Source organism: Hyaena hyaena, unplaced genomic scaffold, assembly GCF_003009895.1.
Source record: "Hyaena hyaena isolate Hyena2069 unplaced genomic scaffold, ASM300989v1 scaffold_58, whole genome shotgun sequence".
Taxonomy (NCBI): domain Eukaryota; kingdom Metazoa; phylum Chordata; class Mammalia; order Carnivora; family Hyaenidae; genus Hyaena; species Hyaena hyaena.
In genome coordinates, this window is record NW_024080689.1 from 3003882 (window position 1) to 3022350 (window position 18469).

The 18469-nt window shown below is 56.3% G+C and overlaps 2 protein-coding genes across 2 annotated transcripts in view; both read left to right on the forward strand.

Moving 5' to 3' along the window:
* The window catches only part of PIK3R6 (phosphoinositide-3-kinase regulatory subunit 6), a 52586-nt gene extending 40486 nt beyond the window's left edge, over positions 1–12100 (forward strand). The window contains exons 15-20 of the mRNA XM_039231667.1: positions 1006–1093; positions 1380–1450; positions 1868–1958; positions 3504–3619; positions 10773–10885; positions 11382–12100. Of these exons, the coding sequence (XP_039087598.1) occupies positions 1006–1093; positions 1380–1450; positions 1868–1958; positions 3504–3619; positions 10773–10885; positions 11382–11535 (633 nt within the window). The 3' untranslated portion in view covers positions 11536–12100. The remainder of the gene's footprint in view (positions 1–1005; positions 1094–1379; positions 1451–1867; positions 1959–3503; positions 3620–10772; positions 10886–11381) is intronic.
* A 3207-nt stretch (positions 12101–15307) lies between these two features.
* MFSD6L (major facilitator superfamily domain containing 6 like) lies at positions 15308–17458 on the forward strand. The gene has a single exon (XM_039231466.1). The coding sequence runs from the start codon at positions 15414–15416 to the stop codon at positions 17205–17207; it is 1794 nt and encodes a 597-aa protein (XP_039087397.1). The 5' UTR covers positions 15308–15413; the 3' UTR covers positions 17208–17458.
* Positions 17459–18469: the final 1011 nt, after the last annotated feature.

Sequence of the window (18469 nt, forward strand, 5' to 3'; positions counted from 1 at the left end):
AGTGTGGAGCAGTGCACAGCGTGGACAACCATGGGCAGAGGCTGTTAGAAGGAACTTATAATGTGGCTTTGGGCTCGAGTCAGGTGATTTGGGAGAGAGGTCGGGAGGGAGTGATTCTGTGATTGGACATCTGTGTGGTTCTTTTTTTTTTTTTTAATGGTTTGTTTTTGAGAGAGACAGAGAGACAGAGCGCAAGGGGGGGAGGGGCAGAGAGAGAGGGAGACACAGGATCTGAAACAGGCTCCAGGCTCTGAGCTGTCAGCACAGAGCCCGACGTGGGGCTCGAACTCATGAACTGTGAGATCATGACCTGAGCTGAAGTTGGACGCTTGCTTAAGCGACTGAGCCACCAGGCCGTCCCTGGGTCCGGGCGTCCCTGGGTCATTCTTAATTCTGAGTAATCCTTTGATTGTGAAAAGTGACCAGATAGGAAGGGAGGGGGACGGGGACTGTACACCTTCCCCTTTTTTCCTGTGTTTGTGACTGTGGCAGGGTCTGCTTTCTGTCTTGACCCATCGGGGTCACAGAGAGGCCCCTCCAGCCCTAGATTTCTGGCACACACACACACACCCCGCCCCCGCAATGGCTCAGCGCCCTCCAGCCCTTCCCTCCTGGCTGGCCTCGCCATGCAAGTCAGGAATCGGGTCCCTCTCCCTGGCCCTCCAGGGTGTCCTCAAGAGATTTTTTCCCACGGCCCAGCCCCTGTGTGAATTGCGCATGTGCCATTCCTTCCGCATTAGACCCTCGTGGTTACAGGTAGCCTGGGGTTCACCACGAGCGTCTTCCCCTATTTGTAAACATATTACCTTGCTGCACATGTGGGCAGGCAGGTCCAGGAAATCACTGGCTGCAGTTCAGAATCTAGCGGTAGCAGGATGGTGGGGGCCCGGGTCCTGCTTCCTTCCAGAAGCTCTCCGACCGTCCACACCCTCGAGCTCTGGGGGACAGAGGGCGAGGTGCCTGTGACAGGGCTGGCCTCCTCCCTCTTCCCCCTCCTCCCTCCAGATCTTCAGGGACCTGAGCCAACACCCTGCAGAGGACATTTTTCTCACCGAGCTCAACGTGAAGATTCAAGACCCCAAAGCCCCCAAAGGTGAGGATCCGAGCCCCCTTCGCAGAGCTCACTGATGCATCTTAGGCCAAGACGTTTCCAGAACGTCCTCCAGCCTAGTGGCCCCCCTGTTCCACATCCACTGAATACCGGGGTGCCCTTGGCTCCTCCAAGCTTCCCTGGACTGGAGCTACCGAGATGCTTCCTTTCCATCCAAGGAGAGAAAGATGCTGTCAAAATTCAGCAGCTCAGCTTGGCCTGAGCTCAGGTGAGGCAGGAGGGGCGGAGCCTCCCACCTGATTCAGCCTCTCCCCTCCTCCTCCCTCAGATGGCTGTTCACCCAGGAGGAGGGGCGGAGCCGAGGGCCCAGGGGCCGAGCTCAACATTTGCTACCAGAAGGTGAGTGGCCGGGAAGCTGGCTTCAGGGACGCGCCGGTGGGGAGCAGACAGAGCCAGAGCCTCCTGCCCCAGACTTTCCCGGCCCTTGGAGACGCAGGGATGGACGGATTGCAACCCGCCTCGCTGGCAGCCAGGGGGGCACAGGGGGCTGTCCCGTTGCTCCAGGATGCCTTCCTCCCGAGCCAGGTGCTTGAACTGATGCCATCAGAGATGTGTTCCTTTGGGTCTGGGAGGCTGAACGTGCTCTCCGTGCTCCCCGGGGCCGAGTGCTCTCAGCCCCTCTCCGCCAGCCCCGCCTTGGGCTTTAGTGACGCAGACAAGAATCGCAGTCAGGGCAGGGGCGGGAAGGGAAGGGTGCCCAGGGGGACAGCGTCGCTCTGAGCACCCCCTCGGTTCCTGCACCGCCCCCCCCCCCAGGCCCTGCTCAGCCACCGGGCCCAAGAGGTCACCGTTTCCCTGCGGGCCACTGGGCTGGTCCTGAAGGCCCTCGCAGCCAGTGACACTGAAGGTAAGGACCTGGGGAAAGCAGGGGGAGAGAGAAGGCACTGAAGGGGGAGCGGTGGGGGGAGAAGGAAAAAGGGGTGAGTCCCGGTAGACCAGGTGGCCCAGAGGAATGGGGCCTCCCACGCATCCCCGAGGTCATGGAACGTGGCTGGGTGCAGGGCTGGGCACCGGGTGCCCGGGTGCAGCGTGGTCTCTTCACCATCGGGGAACAGGGGACAGCATTGGCCTCGGGTCCGCCTTGCAGCTGGAGGGGGAGGGGCCCCTGCTGCCTTCCTGCCTTTGTTGGGTCTGGAGATGTTTTATTTCGAATGTCACTCCACCAAGGTGCAGATATTCCCCATTCACAAAAGGCACCCCTGGTCCAAACTCTCTAATTCTAGCTAATCCCCTGATAATAGCTATCTATCGAATAGATAATAAGATCCTGTATCTAACAATCCAAATCTAAAATAGGGATAATAGACGATACCAACTTACATGCAGACAGTAAATTACAAAAACGAGCTCTCTGTTAGCTCCCTGGTCTTCTGGAAGAAAGAAAAGTCCAGTGACATGGATGACGACATCATTGAGCACATGGGTCAGAGGCCAGCGTGTTCTGTGTCAGACAGAGCGGCTCTCCTAACACTGTGAGATCGGCATTATTAGTACCAGGAGCTTTTTACTAGAGATGCAACTGAAGGCCAGGTCACATCCACGAGGAAGGGTCAGAGCCGGGAGTCACACCCAGGCCGTCCAGTGCAGGCTTCTAGGCAAAGGAACTGGGGGAAATAGCAAGACCTCCTTTATTTATGCATCTTTTTTTTTTTAAGTTTAATTTAGTTTTGAGAGGTGGGGAGGGGCAGAGACAGAGGGAGGGAGACACAGAATCTGAAGCAGGCTCCAGGCTCCAAGCTGTCAGCACAGAGCCCGACACGGGGCTCGAACCCACGAACTGCGAGATCGTTACCTGAGCCGAAGTCAGACGTTCAACCGACTGAGCCCCCCAGGCGCCCCCACTTCTGCATCCTTAACACCTCGAGGGAGACTTGTGACTTCAGGGCTAGCTCTTACCAAGTGGTGGTCATGGTGGGTCAAGAGCACAGATTCTGGGTCAGGCAAGGTCCAGCTTTGTCTACCATCTGTGTGACCTTGGGCCAGTTACTCGTGACCTCTCTACTTATTCTTTCATTTCTAAAGTGAAGATAAAGTCCTAATTCATGTGCGTCTAGTAAACTACCATGTTCGCTCTAATTGTTAAATTGTATTTCCTTCACCAGACTCCCCCCACCTGCCCACCGCCATGCTAACTTGTGCTCCCCATCAATGGATAGCATGCCCGGGGGCTTCGGGGAGGGTCCACAGCACTGCTTTCCATAGAAGAGGGGCGCAGGGGGAGGTGCAGAAAGGCACGGGGCTGATGGTGGCTGCCATGCCTGAGGGCACAGAAATGTTGCAGGGTGTTCAGGATGGATGTTCAGGAAGGAACTGAAACATGTTTGGGACCAAGGTGCAGGCAGGAAGTGGGGGGCGCTTTACAGCCACCCACTTCCCATCTTGTTCCTCCCAGGTTCTGGGCCCACCCACGCCCCGCCATCTGCTGCTCCCGTTACAGACCACACGTGCCTGAACGTCAGCGTGACGGAGGTCATCAAGTCCTCCAACTTGGCCGGAAGATCCTTCTCTGTAAGTACTGGGCGGAATGGGACCCTCGAACAAGGAAGGTGGCCCGGGCCGGGGTATTCAAAGAAGCAGAACTGGCTTCTGAAGGCTTACTGTTGGAGTGGGTCTTCCTCTCGGAGAGAATCCACACTCCCCTGGTCTGTGAAGTGGGGAGCACCAAGGCCCTGAGAAGAGTCAAGGCCCTCCACCTGCTGGCTCTTGGGGGACCCAGGCCATGCCCAAGTCTGGCACCCCCAGCACTACCCAGCAGCCAGACTCCTAAGCAACAACAGCCCAACCTTGAACCAAATCGAGCAAGCTCCTCCAACTCATCGCCCCTACGGCTGCCCTTTGCCCTTATTGATACTGGTTGATTTGGACTCCTTTATTGATACAGACCCGGGACCCACCCATTTCCCCCCCATCTCCTGGCCTCTCTGGACTTCCCGTCCCCACTCAGCTGGGCTGTGGATCCCATGATTATACCTGAGCCCTGTTCTCAGCCACCCTCCACTCCCCTCCAGCACCGCTCAGGCAGACACTCACTCTCCATCGAGTCACCTACTCAGTCTGTATTCTCAGTGCTTCTGGAATAAATCCTGCGTCCAGGGGAGCAAACACCTGACCTCGTACCTCAAGCCCCTTCTCTTGCATGTCTTCTGGGCTCTTTTTCGTCTAGTTCACTTCCTCCCTCTCCTCCAGCGTGGACCTTCTGTGCTGCTCCTCCTTCGTAGCTTGGAGACGTGATCAGGTCTTTTCCATCCTTGAAAGAAAATCTCTACCATGACCTGCTACCTCTCTGGCTCCCACTGCGCTCCTTCCGTCCCAGTCAAGCTTCTTGTGATGTACCCCGAAAGGAGTTCTCAGTCTCTCCCCAAGTCTCTCCTTCCCGCTACCAGCTGCGTACCGCCCTCCCCACTGTAGCAAAGTCACCTCCGTGTCACTAAGACCAAAGCTGTCTTTCTGGTCCTCGATGTTTGTCTTCCCCTTTAAAAAATAATGTTGTAGGAGCACCTGGGCGGCTCAGTCGGTTAAGCGTCTGACTTTGGTTCAAGTCATGATCTCACGGTTTGTGGGTTCGAGCTCTGTGTCGGGCTCTGCGCTGACAGTACAGAGCCTGCTTGGGATTCTGTCTCGCAAAAAAAAGCACAAAGAAGTAAATCTACTTCTGGTCCCATTTTCTAGAGAGGAATGACTTACTATTTTGACGTGCAAACACCTAGCCTGTTTCCCATATATCTTTATGTAGTTGATAGCTACATGCCATCAAAGTATGGAGAGCCTCTGTGTCAGACACAAAACACCAGCTGGCCTCTGACTCGTGTGCTCAATGACGTCGTCATCCATGTCACTGGACTTTTCTTTCTTCCAGAAGACCAGGGAGCTAACAGAGAGCTCATTTTTATAATTTACTATCTGCATATATATCTTTTTTTATCCCTATTTTGGATTTAGGTAGTTAGATACCTAACTAGTAGTTACACAATCTTATTATCTGTTAGATAAATAGCTATTATTAGGTGCTCAGCTAGAATTAGAGAGTGAAATAACTGAGCCACCCAGGCACCCTGTCCCTTTATTTTTAAAACATTTCTGGGGCACCTGGGTGACTCAGTCAGTTAAGCATCCGACTTTGGCTCAGGTCATGATCTCACTGGTTCGTGGGTTTGAGCCCCGCGTCGGGCTCTGTGCTGACAGCTCGGAGCCTGGAGCCTGCTTCGGGCTCCCTCTCTCTCTGACCCTCCACGGCTCACACTGTTTCTCTCTCTCTCTCTCTCTCTCTCTCTTTCTCAGAAATAAATACATTAAAAAAACTTAAAACATTTTTATTTTATTTTAGATATGCCTCTTGTAAATAGCATACAGTTGGATTTTGTTCTGACTCAGTCTGAAAGTCCGTGGTTTTTTTAACAAATGAGAGATTAATCCATCGACACTAACTTTATGCACTATTTGATCTTATTCTGCTGTTTTATGTCATGCTTTTTGACTTTTGTAATGCTTTTGCTGGTGTTTTTTGAGGGGGGGGACTTAAGCTTTGTTAGCTTATTTTCCGCCTCTGACAATCTGGAAAGTACATGTGCTAGTTTTTCTATCATGGTTACCTTTACATTGAAAAAAATACATATTTAAAGTCCCACTTGGGGTGCCTGGGTGGCTTAGTCGGTTAAGTGTCCGACTTTCGCTTAGGTCATCATCTCGCAGTTCGTGGGTTCGAGCCCCGCGTCGGGCTCTGTGCTGACTGCCAGCTCAGAGCCTGGAGCCTGTTTCAGTCTGTGACTCCCTCTCTCTCTGACCCTCCCCTGCTCACGCTGTCTCTCTCTCTCTCTCAGAAAGAAATAAATAAAAAAAACTAAAAAATAAATAAATAAATAAATAAAGTCCCACTTATATGTCGATATGCTAATAAAGCTGGCTTCCAACATTGTCATAGACCATTCTTCTAGGTTTTTATTCCTTTGATCAATTTTTAAATCATTCATTCATTCATTCATTGAGAGCATGAGCAGGAGAGAGGCAGAGAGAGAGAGAATTCTAAGCAGGCTCCACATATCCGCGCAGAGCCCAATGCTGGGGCTCGAACCCACAAACCATTGAGATCACGACCTGAGCCAAAACCAAGAGTCGGACGCTCAACCTACAGAGCCATCTAGTCGCCCCGCTTTGATCAATTTTTAAGGAGTTCCACCACCAGAGCTGACGCCTTGTTCTCTGAGTCTTTAAATTCTCTGAATCTGGGAATTTGAAGATGCCACTTTCTCAAAGTTGTACATATCTGACTGTGACTTGCTGGCCTCGCTCCCCGGGCTCTTTTTTCCTAAGCCAGTTCTTTAAATAGCTACTGATCTCAGCTTCCATCTATGGCCCACTTCTTTCTCGTTCCCTGGACTGGCTACCCGACATGGGTGGTTTGAGTCCAGTGTGTTAAGGGCACCCAAATCTGTATCTCTGGTGCTGATGCTCACCCCCTGAGTTTCCGACTGTACATTCAACTCAGCATGAACTGGATGTCCACAACACCCCAATTGCAAGGCATCCAAGACCAAAGCCAGGCCTTTCAAGTAGTAAGGGCTCTCCAGGGCCAGACTGAGACTGCCTCATGTGGAGCTTGGCTCTGCTATTTACCAGCTCTGTGACTTCAGGCAAGTTAATCAGCTGCCTAGATCTGATTCTCACCATCTGTAAACGGTGATGATAATAACAGTATTGACCTTAGCCAGTCGTTGTGGGGATGGAATGACTGTCACATGTAAAGCTCTCAGAGGAGTGTGTGGCCAAGAAAGGGCTGTGTGGGTGCTAAGAATGATTTTTGTTTCATCCCCTCCCTGCTGTGTCTGGCCTCTCATTTAATGGTACCGTCATTAATCGGTCACCTCTGCCAGAATTCTGGGGGTCCCCTCAGATGCCTCCTCTTCCTCACTTTCCTGTGTGCCGCTGGTTTTCTCTCTCAACACTTCTCCGAACTTTTTCCTTGCCCCTCATTCCCCCTTCTTTGGAGCCACTGAGGTTGACTAACCGCCCGAATTTGCCCAGGACTAAGGACTGCCTCCTGGGGAGAGGGGCCTTCTGTGCTAAATCCCGGACAGTCCCAGGCACATCAGGACAGGTTGGACACCCTTGGTCCAGACCTGAACGATTCCCTTTTTCCTGGACAAACGCAGTAGCCTCCTAGCTGATACCCCCACAAAGCTCCTTAGGTCCACCCTCCACATCTCTGCCCGAGCGATATTTCTAAAATAGGGGCACCTGGGTAGCTCAGTTGGTTAAGCGACCAACTCTTGGTTTTAGCCTTGATCATCATCTCATGGTTGTGAATTCAAGCCCTGAGTCCGGCTCTGCGCTGACAGCACGGAGCCTGCTTGGGATTCTCTCTCTCCCTCTCTATCTCTGCCTCTCCCCTGCTCATGCTCTCTCTCTCTCTCTCAAGATAAAGAAATAAACTTGAAATAAAAAAAAAAATAAACCTTCGACCTGTCAATGCTTAAAACGCTTCTGTCATTTCCCATGCTCCATGGCTAAAGGCAGGAAACTTCAGTGTTGCGTAGCATGGGTCCCCTTCGGCTCCATGCGCAACGCCGGCCTGAATCCCCGGGCCCTTTACCACACACCGTGTGCAAACGTGTTCCCGCAGACCCACCTCCGTGTCCTGCTCATGCGCTGTCCCGGATCTGAAACCTGGTCCTACCTTTCTCTTCTCCATCTTCTTTCCGTAGCTCGTATTTCTCCTTCAAAAGGAAACTCAGGTGTCCTCTCCCCCGGGAGGCCCTCCCTGATGCTCACCATCACCCCCCACTCCTGCGTAAGCGAGGTGCCCCTCTCTGTGCTCCCACACAGCCCTGGGGTCATGATCTCTGTACAGTGATATGCACTGTGAGTGCCCTGGGCTCCCCCCACCCTGGTCCTCCCCATCCTCCCCAGGTCTGACCCTCACCAGGTGCTCTCAGCGTTTGCTGAGCCCTCCAGTCTGATCCCGCCTCTCCAGGACCTCATCCCTAACGCGCATGCGCGCGCTCTCCCTGAGCCCGCAGGTCTACTGAAGAAGAGCTCTGATTGGCTGAGAGGTCACAGGTACCGAGGGAAAGCCTCCTTCCTATTGGACAGCTCTGTACCTGAGCCTCAAGGAGGCTGCAAGGTGGCCCGATTTACACTCCTCTAGTTCCTCTTTCCAAGTCCGTTCCCTGCAAGGGTTTTTTCCTTTCTTTTTTTCTTAAGTTTATTTTATTTATTTTGAGAGAGAGCAGGCGAGGGAGGAACGCAGAGAGAGAGAATCCCAGACAGGCTTTGAGCTGTCAGTGCAGACCCTGACTCGGGGCTTGAACTCACAACTAAGAGGTCATGAGCGGAGCGGAAATCAGAAGTCCCACGCTGGACCCACTGAGCCACCCAGACACCCCTAACAGTTCCATCTCTAATGACCTCTTTAAACAACCTGCTTGTAGGCTTTTCGAAAATCTAAACTTATCACCCCTTCGTGTGTCCTTTTCCCCTGCACTGACTTGCTGGAGGAAGTTCCAGAAGCTTTGCTTTGCTCCTGGAACCCAGGCGGGGCAGCTCTGTGCTCTGCACAACTGGATAGATGGCGAACGTCGAGAGGTAGGGGGGCTTCGTGGTGAGCTAGAGTGAGGGTGTTCTCTGCTTGGAGAACAGCAGGGCCAGGGCGTTGTGGCTGGATTGGTGAGGTTAAGGGGCAGCAATGATACTAATTGGGCTGGGTGGGAAGTTTGATAGAGGAAAGTAGTGGGAAATAAGGCAGGAATGGTAAAATTGGGGCTTTGGGGCATGAGAGCAGGGAGCCCCTAACGAGCTGAGACTGAGACCCTTTGCAAATTCAGCATCTGGCCATTTCAGTTGACCTCCGGGGCCACATCTATAGAGTAAAATCCAACAGCCCTGTGGTCCTCACGGGGCCAAAGCCAGGCAGGGTCCGGTGTGTGTAGGCACGCAGACCACAGAGGGGAAACGAAGGCCTCTGTCTGCAATGCAGGCAGGTGGAAGGAGGCCAGGACACTGCCACTGGCTACCTGGAGGTCAAGGTCAGGGAGGCCCAGATCCTGCTGGGAGACACCTAGCGCAGCCTAATGCAGAGAAAGAGCACTGAGTCGGGAGTCCGGGAGCTGGGTCCCACGCCTACTACTGTGAAAGCTTCAGAAGATCACGGTCAATCCCTCCAGACCTCAGTCTTCTCCCTCGCCAGCTGGGGTCAGTTCAAGTGGGGTCCCATAAGCTATCATAATGCATCTGGCTTTCCCCACCCCCCAGCTCACACAGGAGTTTAGCCTCCTACCGTCTCCCCAGGTACTTCTGGAAGGTCATGGATGACACCCCAATGCTTCTGGTTGTCCAGCTAGCAGCCTGGTCAGTGTCCTGCCCCCTCCTCTGACAAACATTTGGCAGAAATGCCCAGACATGCCTGACCCCCACCCCCACTCCCAGCCAGTTTCAGCTGCTGCGTGGACCTCTGCTCTAACACTGGAAAAGCTGGGTTAGTTCCGTGGCCCCCCGTCCTGCTTGTAATGGGGAGTTTATTAAAGATGCCCGTGCCTGGGCTCAAGTCCAGACCGCATCAGTTTTTTGTGTTTTTTTTTTTTTAATGTTTTATTTATTTCTAGGAGAGAGAGACAGCGTGAGCAGGGGAGGGTCAGAGAGAGAGGGAGTCACAGACTGAAACAGGCTCCAGGCTCTAAGCTGGCAGTCAGCACAGAGCCCGACGCGGGGCTCGAACCCACGAACCACGAGATCATGACCTAAGCGAAAGTCGGACGCTTAACCGACTAAGCCACCCAGGCGCCCCCAGACCGCATCAGTTTTGAACCTCTAATTTTATGTTTTGGAAAGGAGATTTCCAGGGTTGAGAATTCTTGAGCGAGATGAACTCTAGAAGCCCAGAATGTCGGGGGCAGGGGCGAGCCACCCAGAGCTGCTGTCTGCATATAGAGTGGGCCAGCCACCTGGAAAGTCCCTCTGAAGGCCCCACCTGGAACGCAGGATGCTCCCAATCCTCTCCTGAGAGGTCCCCTCCCTCTGGGCAGCCGTCGGGTCAGGGGGTTAGAGAGCTGCCTGCAAGCTGTTTTCCTCAGGTCCTGAGTACGTTCTAGAGAAGCCACACAGGGCTTTAGCGCGTGGAAGGCAGGAGCCCTTTGCCCCAGGTTTCCTGTGCAGAGAATGGATTCCTTCCACCTGTGCCTGGCCGCCTAGGCAATTCCATGGTGCAAACAGTTACAGGGCTCGTCTGCGTCATGAGGGTAGGTGGCCGCTTCCTAGACCCCCCATCTCCGCCCCAGGGAAATCATTTTGTATGTAATCCAAGTCCGAGGACAGCAGTCAGGACTCCTAAAACCCCTGAAATATCCCCCCTGCCCAGACGGCACATGTAATATACACGCCTGTACAAGGGAGGTCTCAGGTACCTTGATAACTTGGCAAGATCCAGGCTGTTTGAAATTTAGGACGACGGACTGGGAGTGGGGGGAACACTGCGGAAATGATAAGAGACCCAGAGGCCAGGGCAGCCCGGACACAGTTTCTGCAGATTACTGTCCCTGCTGCAAGCCACTTGCAGGAAGGGAGCGGGGGACCCCGTGCGCTGCACCGATCAAAGACGCCGGAGAGGGTAGGGGGTGTTGGCAAGGCCATCCGTCCCCAAGGTGACACTCACACGAGCTCTCTTTGTTTGCAGACAGTGACAAACACCTTCCGGACGGCCACCGTCCAGATCCAGAGCCAGGACCACAGGCCCCTGACACTGCTGCTGGACAAAGACAGTCGCCGAACATTCAAGGATGTGGTCAGGTAAGGCTGGGCCTCGCCGTCCCTGCGTGTCCCACGGGGCACACCCGAGCAGACCCTGTGGCCGGGCAGGTGTCCCTGGTGGGGTGGACTGCGGCCACTGCCTCGTGACTTCCTGTGACTCCAGGAAGAACAAATGAATGGCTGACTCCGGGCAGCCGCTGATATTAACGTTTCTGGAGATTCCTCTACCTACACTCAGCCCGTGGCCGCGGCCACTGATCTGACCCCGGGTCGGCACTGGCCCCCTGACACAGGTTCCCCTGGGATGGTGTGTTTGGGTAAGGAAGGCGTACACCTAGTGACCCATGCAGGCACGCCTCCTGTCCCGGGGTACGCACCCCCCCTCGTCCAGGCTGCTCTTTCCTTTTCCTGACTCCCTCCTCTCTCCGTGAAGCCTCCTCTGTAGAATCTGTAATAGGGGGACTACCCTCCAAATGCCCGGGGAAGACTTGACTCCAGACACGAGTCTCCTGAGCTGGCCTCTCTCTACCCACAGATTCGAGGTTTCTCCCTGCCCGGAGCCGTCTTCCGGGCCCCACAAGTCCAAGACATCGCGGCCCAATTCACACGGGCAGGAGGTGGAAGGGACCAAAGTCAAGCCCAAGCCCCTTCTCATGCCCATCAACACGTTCTCCGGCATTGTCCAGTGAGCCCGCAGGAGCAGCGGAAAGGCCAGTCCCGGAGCCCCGGCCTAAGAGTACGGATACACTACCCCACAGGCCTCCGGACGCCCCCACCGGCAGCCGGAATGAGGCCTGGCTGCCCTGGCTGGCCTCTGGCTGGGAGCAGGAGCCAGCGAGTGACCGGAGCACAGGGCGGTGGCTTGGCCGTGGCGGGTGATGGAGCAGGGCCCATCAAGGCTCGAGGAAGGTTCTGGCAAAGCTACACACACACAAGCAGGACCCAGCTCCGTGCACAAGTGTCCCTCATTGATCTTCAGTTCCCTCTTGTCCGGTGCAAGATGCCCCCTCGGCCCTTAAATCCCCCCAGTGAGAGCTGCTATTTGGCCAGGGCCCTGGGGCCTGGTGGGGAGGGGGCGGGGGGTGGGAAGCAAGCAAAGACAAGTGCAGCTTCTCCCTCTCGAGTCTGTTCTTTTTCCTCCTTCCAGCCACCTCCCTGCCCTGCATTCCCAGGCAGGTGTCCGCGTGGTTGAGAGGAAATTGTCGGGTCCAATAAACGCACACTAAAGTACTTCTGCTTTTATCTACTACCTAGCGACATCTGGGTTTTAAGTTTTTAGTGTTTTTTTTAAATTTTTTAAAATGTTTTATTTATTTCTGAGAGAGAGAGAGAGAGACGGTGTGAGTAGGGGAGGGTCAGAGGGAGAGGGAGACACATAGTCTGAAGAAGGCTCCAGCCGTCAGCACGGAGCCCGATGTGGGGCCCGAACCCACGAACCGTGAAATCATGACCTGAGCCAAAGTCGGACGCTTCACCGACTGAGCCACCCAGGTGCCCCTTTAATGTTTGTTTTTGAGAGAGAGAGTGAGTGGGAGAGGAGCAGAGAGACACACAATCCCAAGCAGGCTCCGGGCTCTGAGCTGTCAGCACAGAGCCCAGCGTGAGGCTCGAACTCACAAACCTCGAGATCATGACCTGGGCGGAAGTCAGACGCTTAACTGACTGAGCCACCCAGGCGCCCTGCGTGACATTTGGATTTTAACAGAGATCGGGGCAGTACTTCATCTAAACTAGTGAATCCTCTTGGGCTGGTTAAGTTCTGTCTGCCTGTCCACCCCTGTCCACCCCTGTCCCCACTTCCACTGACAGTGCTGTCCCAAAACAGAAATGGGAATTCAAAGTAGTTTTAGGGGAGCCAGATATTAAAAACATTGAAACTCTTGGCTTTTGAGTTCTAAACTTTTTTTTTTCAAGTTTATTTATCGAGATAGACAGAGAGAGAGGCACGCATGTGTGCAAGCAGGGGAGGGGCAGACAGAGGGAGAGACAGATCCCAAGCAGACTCCCCAACGTGGGATTCGAACTCACGAACCAAACCGTGAGATCATGACCTGAATCCAGATCAAGAGTCACGTGCTTAACCGACTGAGCCAGCCAGGTGCCCCAAGTTCTAAAACTTGTATCCAGACATAAAATAGGGAAACTCAGCAACACAGAACCAGTTTCTTCAACCCGGGACTAGGCGTGGGGTGGGAAGAAAAGTAACAGAGAAAACATAAAAGTGTGGATTCGAGGTCATCTCTCTTGCCTGGGCAGGGTCCCTGGGGAGAGTGGGAGGAGGGCATAGAAGAATCCCTCTCAGGGGCGCCTGGGTGGCTTAGTCGGTTAAGCATCCGACTTTCGCTTAGGTCATGATCTCGCGGTTCGTGGGTTCGAGCCCCGCATCGGGCTCTGTGCTGACTGCCAGCTCAGAGCCTGGAGCCTGTTTCAGTCTGTGTCTCCCTCTCTCTCTGACCCTCCCCTGCTCACGCTGTCTCTCTCTCTCCTAGAAATAAATAAAAATATTTAAAAAAAAAAAAAAAAAGAAGAATCCCTCTCAGGTTTGGAGATCCAAGAGAGAGGGAGGCACTTTACTCCTCGCCCCAGCATTGGGGGGGGCAAGTCTGTAAGACCCCTTGAAAGAGGGGCTGCCTGGGGGTCTAGGCAGGTGGGTCCCGGGGACACCAGCACAGCAGATGCCTGCCAGCTCTGGACACGTGAAGACCGACGAGTGGATGGGTGCGAGATCTTCCACTGAATTTGCCCCGTGCAGAACCCAGGGAGACAGAGATTAGGGACACGCCCCCTTTGAGACTGACATGGTTTTAAACCAGAAATGACCGATATCACCAGATTTGAGCCGGTTTACTTGGAGGCGACTGCATTTATTTTCCTGCTATTGGCATGATGTCAGCTGATTCGTACCAACTTTGGCATTCACAGTTACTAGGACTTTTAAGTAAACATTTGCTGGGTTTACCAGCTGTTCGAATTGGGTGAGACCTCTGGGCCCCTCCCGCAAGAGTCTACCAGCTCACAGTGAAAGCAAGTCATAGACCAAAGTTTGCTACACATTCAGACAAGTGTGGGCCAATCGCCACCCCCCGCCACCCCCACCCCAGCCAAATTAGGTGCTCTGAGCAAACCTGGCATGCAAATTTCACCAAATCAGCAGGTGGACATTGGACCGTCTTGGAGTAAAGCCTACAACATTGCAAAGGACTCTCTATATTCTTATAAATGCTTGCCCAGGCAGGAAAAGCCTCCAGCAAAATTATATTCAGTTGGACACCACTAATTTCACCAGTGAAATCGCTAATTAATGAAAACACTTCTGTTGATCTAAGATTGTTGACCTGGTTGTATTCGTGCCCCAGTGTTAGCTCACTGCCCCTGGGGCTGTGTGCCCTCAAACTGAATACTGAGCTCCCTTACGAGTCCGTTGAAACTAACCAAGACGTACATACCTTTGCAGGGGCTGTGACCACAGCCTGCGTGGGGTGCAGGGGGAGACTCCAAGACAGCCCTCAGCCGGCAGCCGTGCCCTCTGGGGGTTGGTGTCTCTGCCGGGGGAGCTGGCATCCGAGGAAACAGCTCTGTGTCCTGGGGAGTAAAAGAGCTGCTTTCCTGGAGTTCTGACTCTGACGGAGACAGACAAGAAACGAGAGACACACGCGAAATAGAAAGCCGTAGTGTGCTGGGGGGTGATGCGTGCTGCGGAGAAAAAGAAAGCAGGGGAGGGGGGCGTGAGTCTGGGGAGCGGGTGGGATTTGTCAGTGGGGTAACAGGTAGGTCCTATCGTGAATCGCATCCCCGCTACCCCCACCGGCCCCCAATTTTCCTCTCCTGCAGCGACTCAGAGAACCGACTCAGGTACGCGGGTGACCCGGGGCCGGGCTTGGTGCGCACCCCTCGGGCCACCGGCAGCCACCTTCGCGCACTGGCGGAGGGGCTGCGGGACAGGCAGGTGCGGCGCGCAGGTGCGCCGGCTCCGCCCCCAGCTGCGGCGCCCAGAGGGCGGGGCTACTTCCGGGCCGGCGGCCGGACGTCGGGGGGGGGTGGACGTGGAGGGGGCGGGCGTGGCGGCTGGTCTTGGACCCGGTGACCGAGGCGCCGCCGGAGGCCGAAGGGGCTGCGGAACTGGCAGGTGGGGTGCGCAGGTGCGCCAGCCCCGCCCCCCCAGGTGCGGCGCCCAGGGGGCGGGGCTACTTCCGGGCCGGAGGCCGGACGTCGGGGGGGTGGACGTGGAGGGGGAGGTGGGCGTCGCGGCCGGTCTTTGACCCGGTGACCGAGGCGCCGCCGGAGGCCGAAGGGGCAGCGGAACTGGCAGGTGGGGCGCGCAGGTGCGCCGGCCCCGCCCCCCCAGGTGCGGCGCCCAGGGGGCGGGGCTACTTCCGGGCCGGAGGCCCGACGTGGAGGGGGTGAGTGGGCGTGCGGCCGTTGACCCGGTGACCGCGGCGCCGCCCGAGGCCGGAGGGGGCTCCCCGCTCGCCCCGCGCCCCCTTCCCGGGCCATGGCCGCGGCCCCGCGCGGGCCCCGCGCCCAGCTCCGCCCCCCGCCCTCCCGGGACTGACGGAGTCGGGCAGCCATGAGCGCCAACCCCCAGTGGGACATCAGGAGGGCGCTGGGGGTGGCCAGGCTCTTCCACCTGGCGTGCGGGCTGCGGGACGCCTGCGTGACTCCGTTCCTGACCCTCTACCTGAGGCAGCTGGGCTTGGCCGCGCCCTGGGTGGGCATCCTGATGGGGACCAAGCACCTGGTCGCAGCCTTCTGGGGTCCCTTCTGCGCCTTCCTGGCCAAAAGCTACCAGAAGCGGAGGGTGCTTCTGACGGGCTCGCTGCTGGGCTCTGTGGGGGCCAGCCTGCTGCTCGGCCTGGTGCCGCCGCTGGACGAAGACCGGCCGTCCGGCTCCGGTAACGCCAGCCACGGCGCCCCCGCCCCCGCCCCCGCCCCGCCCCCGGGGGTCGCGCTCACCGGCACCTTCGCCTCGAGCCCGCCGCCGGGGGCGCCCGGCCCCCCGGCCAAGCGCAGGCCCGGGACAGGACCCTCACTGTTCCCTGGGACCGAGGAAGCCTCCGGCTTCGGGAAGGGACCCGCGGAAAGCGTCCACGGGCCGTCCGGCCGTCCGCCCGGCTACGCCCTGGGCCCCGTGGAAGGAGCCGGGACCACGTCCCGAGCTGTCCACCCTGTCACGTCGCGAGGGACAGATACTCCTTGGGAAGGTGCTTTCAAGGTGGGCAGGACCGCCCTCCCTTTGCTTGCTGGGGGTCCAGCGCTCGGAAGCCCAGCCAACGGGTCAGCGGCCGAGGGCAGTGCCCGGGCCCTTGGCCTCGCCTCCGATGGGTGGAGGCGGACCTTCTTCCTCTGCCTGGGGTCCGTGGTGCTGTGGGAGCTGCTGACCGCCCCTCTGGAGCAGGTGGCGGACGACAGCCTTTATGAGTACCTGGATTTTGTGGACGCCACCGACCGGTACCGAAGCCTGTGGATCTGGAGGCTGCTGGGCACGACCGCGGGCGTGTGTGGCATCGCCGCGTTGGTGGGACAGCTGGAGTGCCCCCTGGTGACCAAGGGCCCCCGCGGGGTGCTGCACTTCTACGGCTACTCGCTGGTCAGCACGCTGGCTTTGCTGCTGAGCATCGCCTTTCCCGTCCCCACGTGCAGGCCGCGGGAGCCCAGCTGCACCACGGTCAAGGCGCTGTCTCTGGCCGGAGGCGACCCCCGCCTGCTCCTCCTGGCCCTCACCGTCTTCCTGGCAGGAGCCGCCGCCAGCACGGTGCAGAACTTTCTGTTCTGGCACATGCAGGACCTCGGGAGCAGCGAGCTGGTCATGGGTTTCTCGGTGGCCCTGGGCTTGCTGGGGGAGACTGCGCTCCATCCGTTCAAAACGACCTTGCTGAGGAAGCTGACCGGGGCGGGCACCGTGGGGCTGGGGCTGGGCTGCCTGGCCGGCCAGCTGCTCTACTACTCGTTGCTCTGGAGCTGGTGGTCCGTCCTCCCCGCCCAGGTCTTGAGCGCCCTCAGCAGCGGGGCTCTGTGGTGGGCAGTGAAGGCCTCGGTCGAGCACCGGGCCACCCCGGGAACCGAGCGGCCCCTGGGTGCCATGTTCCGAGGCCACTTTTCCGGGGCCGGGGCCAGCCTGGGCAGCTTTGGGGGGGGCTTCGTGGTGACCTACTTCGGCCTGGCCGTGCTGTACCAGGCCTGCTGCGTGGTCCTGATGCTCTGGCTGGCGCTGTTCGTGTCCGTCCAGCACATGCTGCCCCAGGAGCAGAAAATCAACTACGCGAAGCTGCTGGTCAGGGAGGCCAGCGACACGAGCGACTCTGAGCAGGGGACCGAACGGGACTGGCTCGTCAGGGCCATGAGGGAGGAGCATTCAGACTAGCTGGGCTGAGAGGCAGGTCAGGACGCGCTGATCCGGGGAAGGCGCCTGAGGAGGGGCTGGACAAATCTCCCCTGCCCGGGGACAGGGTCTTTGAACCCCGCCTGGGGCCACAGGGAGCCTGGAGAGAAAAAGCGAGTGGGTGCAGAACCCCACGGGATCATCACAGGGCATGATTTCCCTTACTTTTGTGGTAAAAGGAGATTTAACTTTTTGCTGTTCAATCGTTTTTTAAATAATGGAGGAAGAATACATTTGCTTAAAAAAAAAAAAACAAACCTCACAACAACGTGCCCTTAGTATTCACTTATTCGCTATATTTTGGCGTATGACGTTAGCAAGAGCTTTACTGGTACTGACCTTGGTGCTGTTGATTTCAGCCACGGCTGGAGTGCTCAGATCCAACTGGCAAGTGCCAGAAACGCAAAGGGGACCTGAAGGATTCAGTTGGCAGAGGGGGCGGCTGGCTTTCGCGAATCACATGTGTTCCCGTGGGTCCTAAAAGCACAAGCCTGCGTCCTACAGAGGCTGTGCCGTGGGCAGGTAAGAATGAGAACAAAAACAAAACTGTGCGCCCATAGTCAGGCGCCCACCCTCACAGCCAGGCACTCGGGTTTCCGATAAGAGAAGATGATGGGAATATGTGTTGGGGGAGCAGAGGGGATGCAGATTAGTCCTTTTCATCCTTACTGTCAAATGTGTGCATCCCCAGGGGTAGGATCCCTAGAATCACCATCCAGACTTCCATCAGAGCAAGGGCAAGGTCATGTCTATGGACGCCTATCTTGCATGCCCCACCTCGCCAGAGTTCAAGGAGATTGTTTTCACGTGCCAACAGGCGCGGCAGCCCCTGTAGGGTTAGGATGCTACGGATGGTCCACATGGTGCCCGTGCGTAGCCACTAGATGGGGTGCCTTCTCAAGCCCTCCCCGCCTGCCCCGCCAGGATAAAGCCCCTTATTCCAGAAGCCAGACACCAGAGACCAATTCTTCTACCCTCTATAATCAAGTTAAGTGTCAGATATCAGATTTAAAAGGGCCTCATTTTACAAATGCAAAAAAAAAAAAAAGTCTCATAGCTGGAGAAGGGGGGCAAACATATAAATGTTCTCTGGGTCAGACGTGGCCCCGGGAAATTCATTCTCTTACAGTTTTCCCTAAGAAGCTTTAGGGTATAAATAACCGACAAAAATTACCACCACCCGGGGCGTCTGGGTGGCTCAGTGGGTTTCAGCATCTGACGTCAGCTCAGGTCACGATCTCTAT

Coding starts and splice junctions, on each gene's coding strand:
- MFSD6L (XM_039231466.1), top strand. CDS start 15,414: ATGAGCGCCAACCCCCAGTGGGACATCAGGAGGGCGCTGGGGGTGGCC.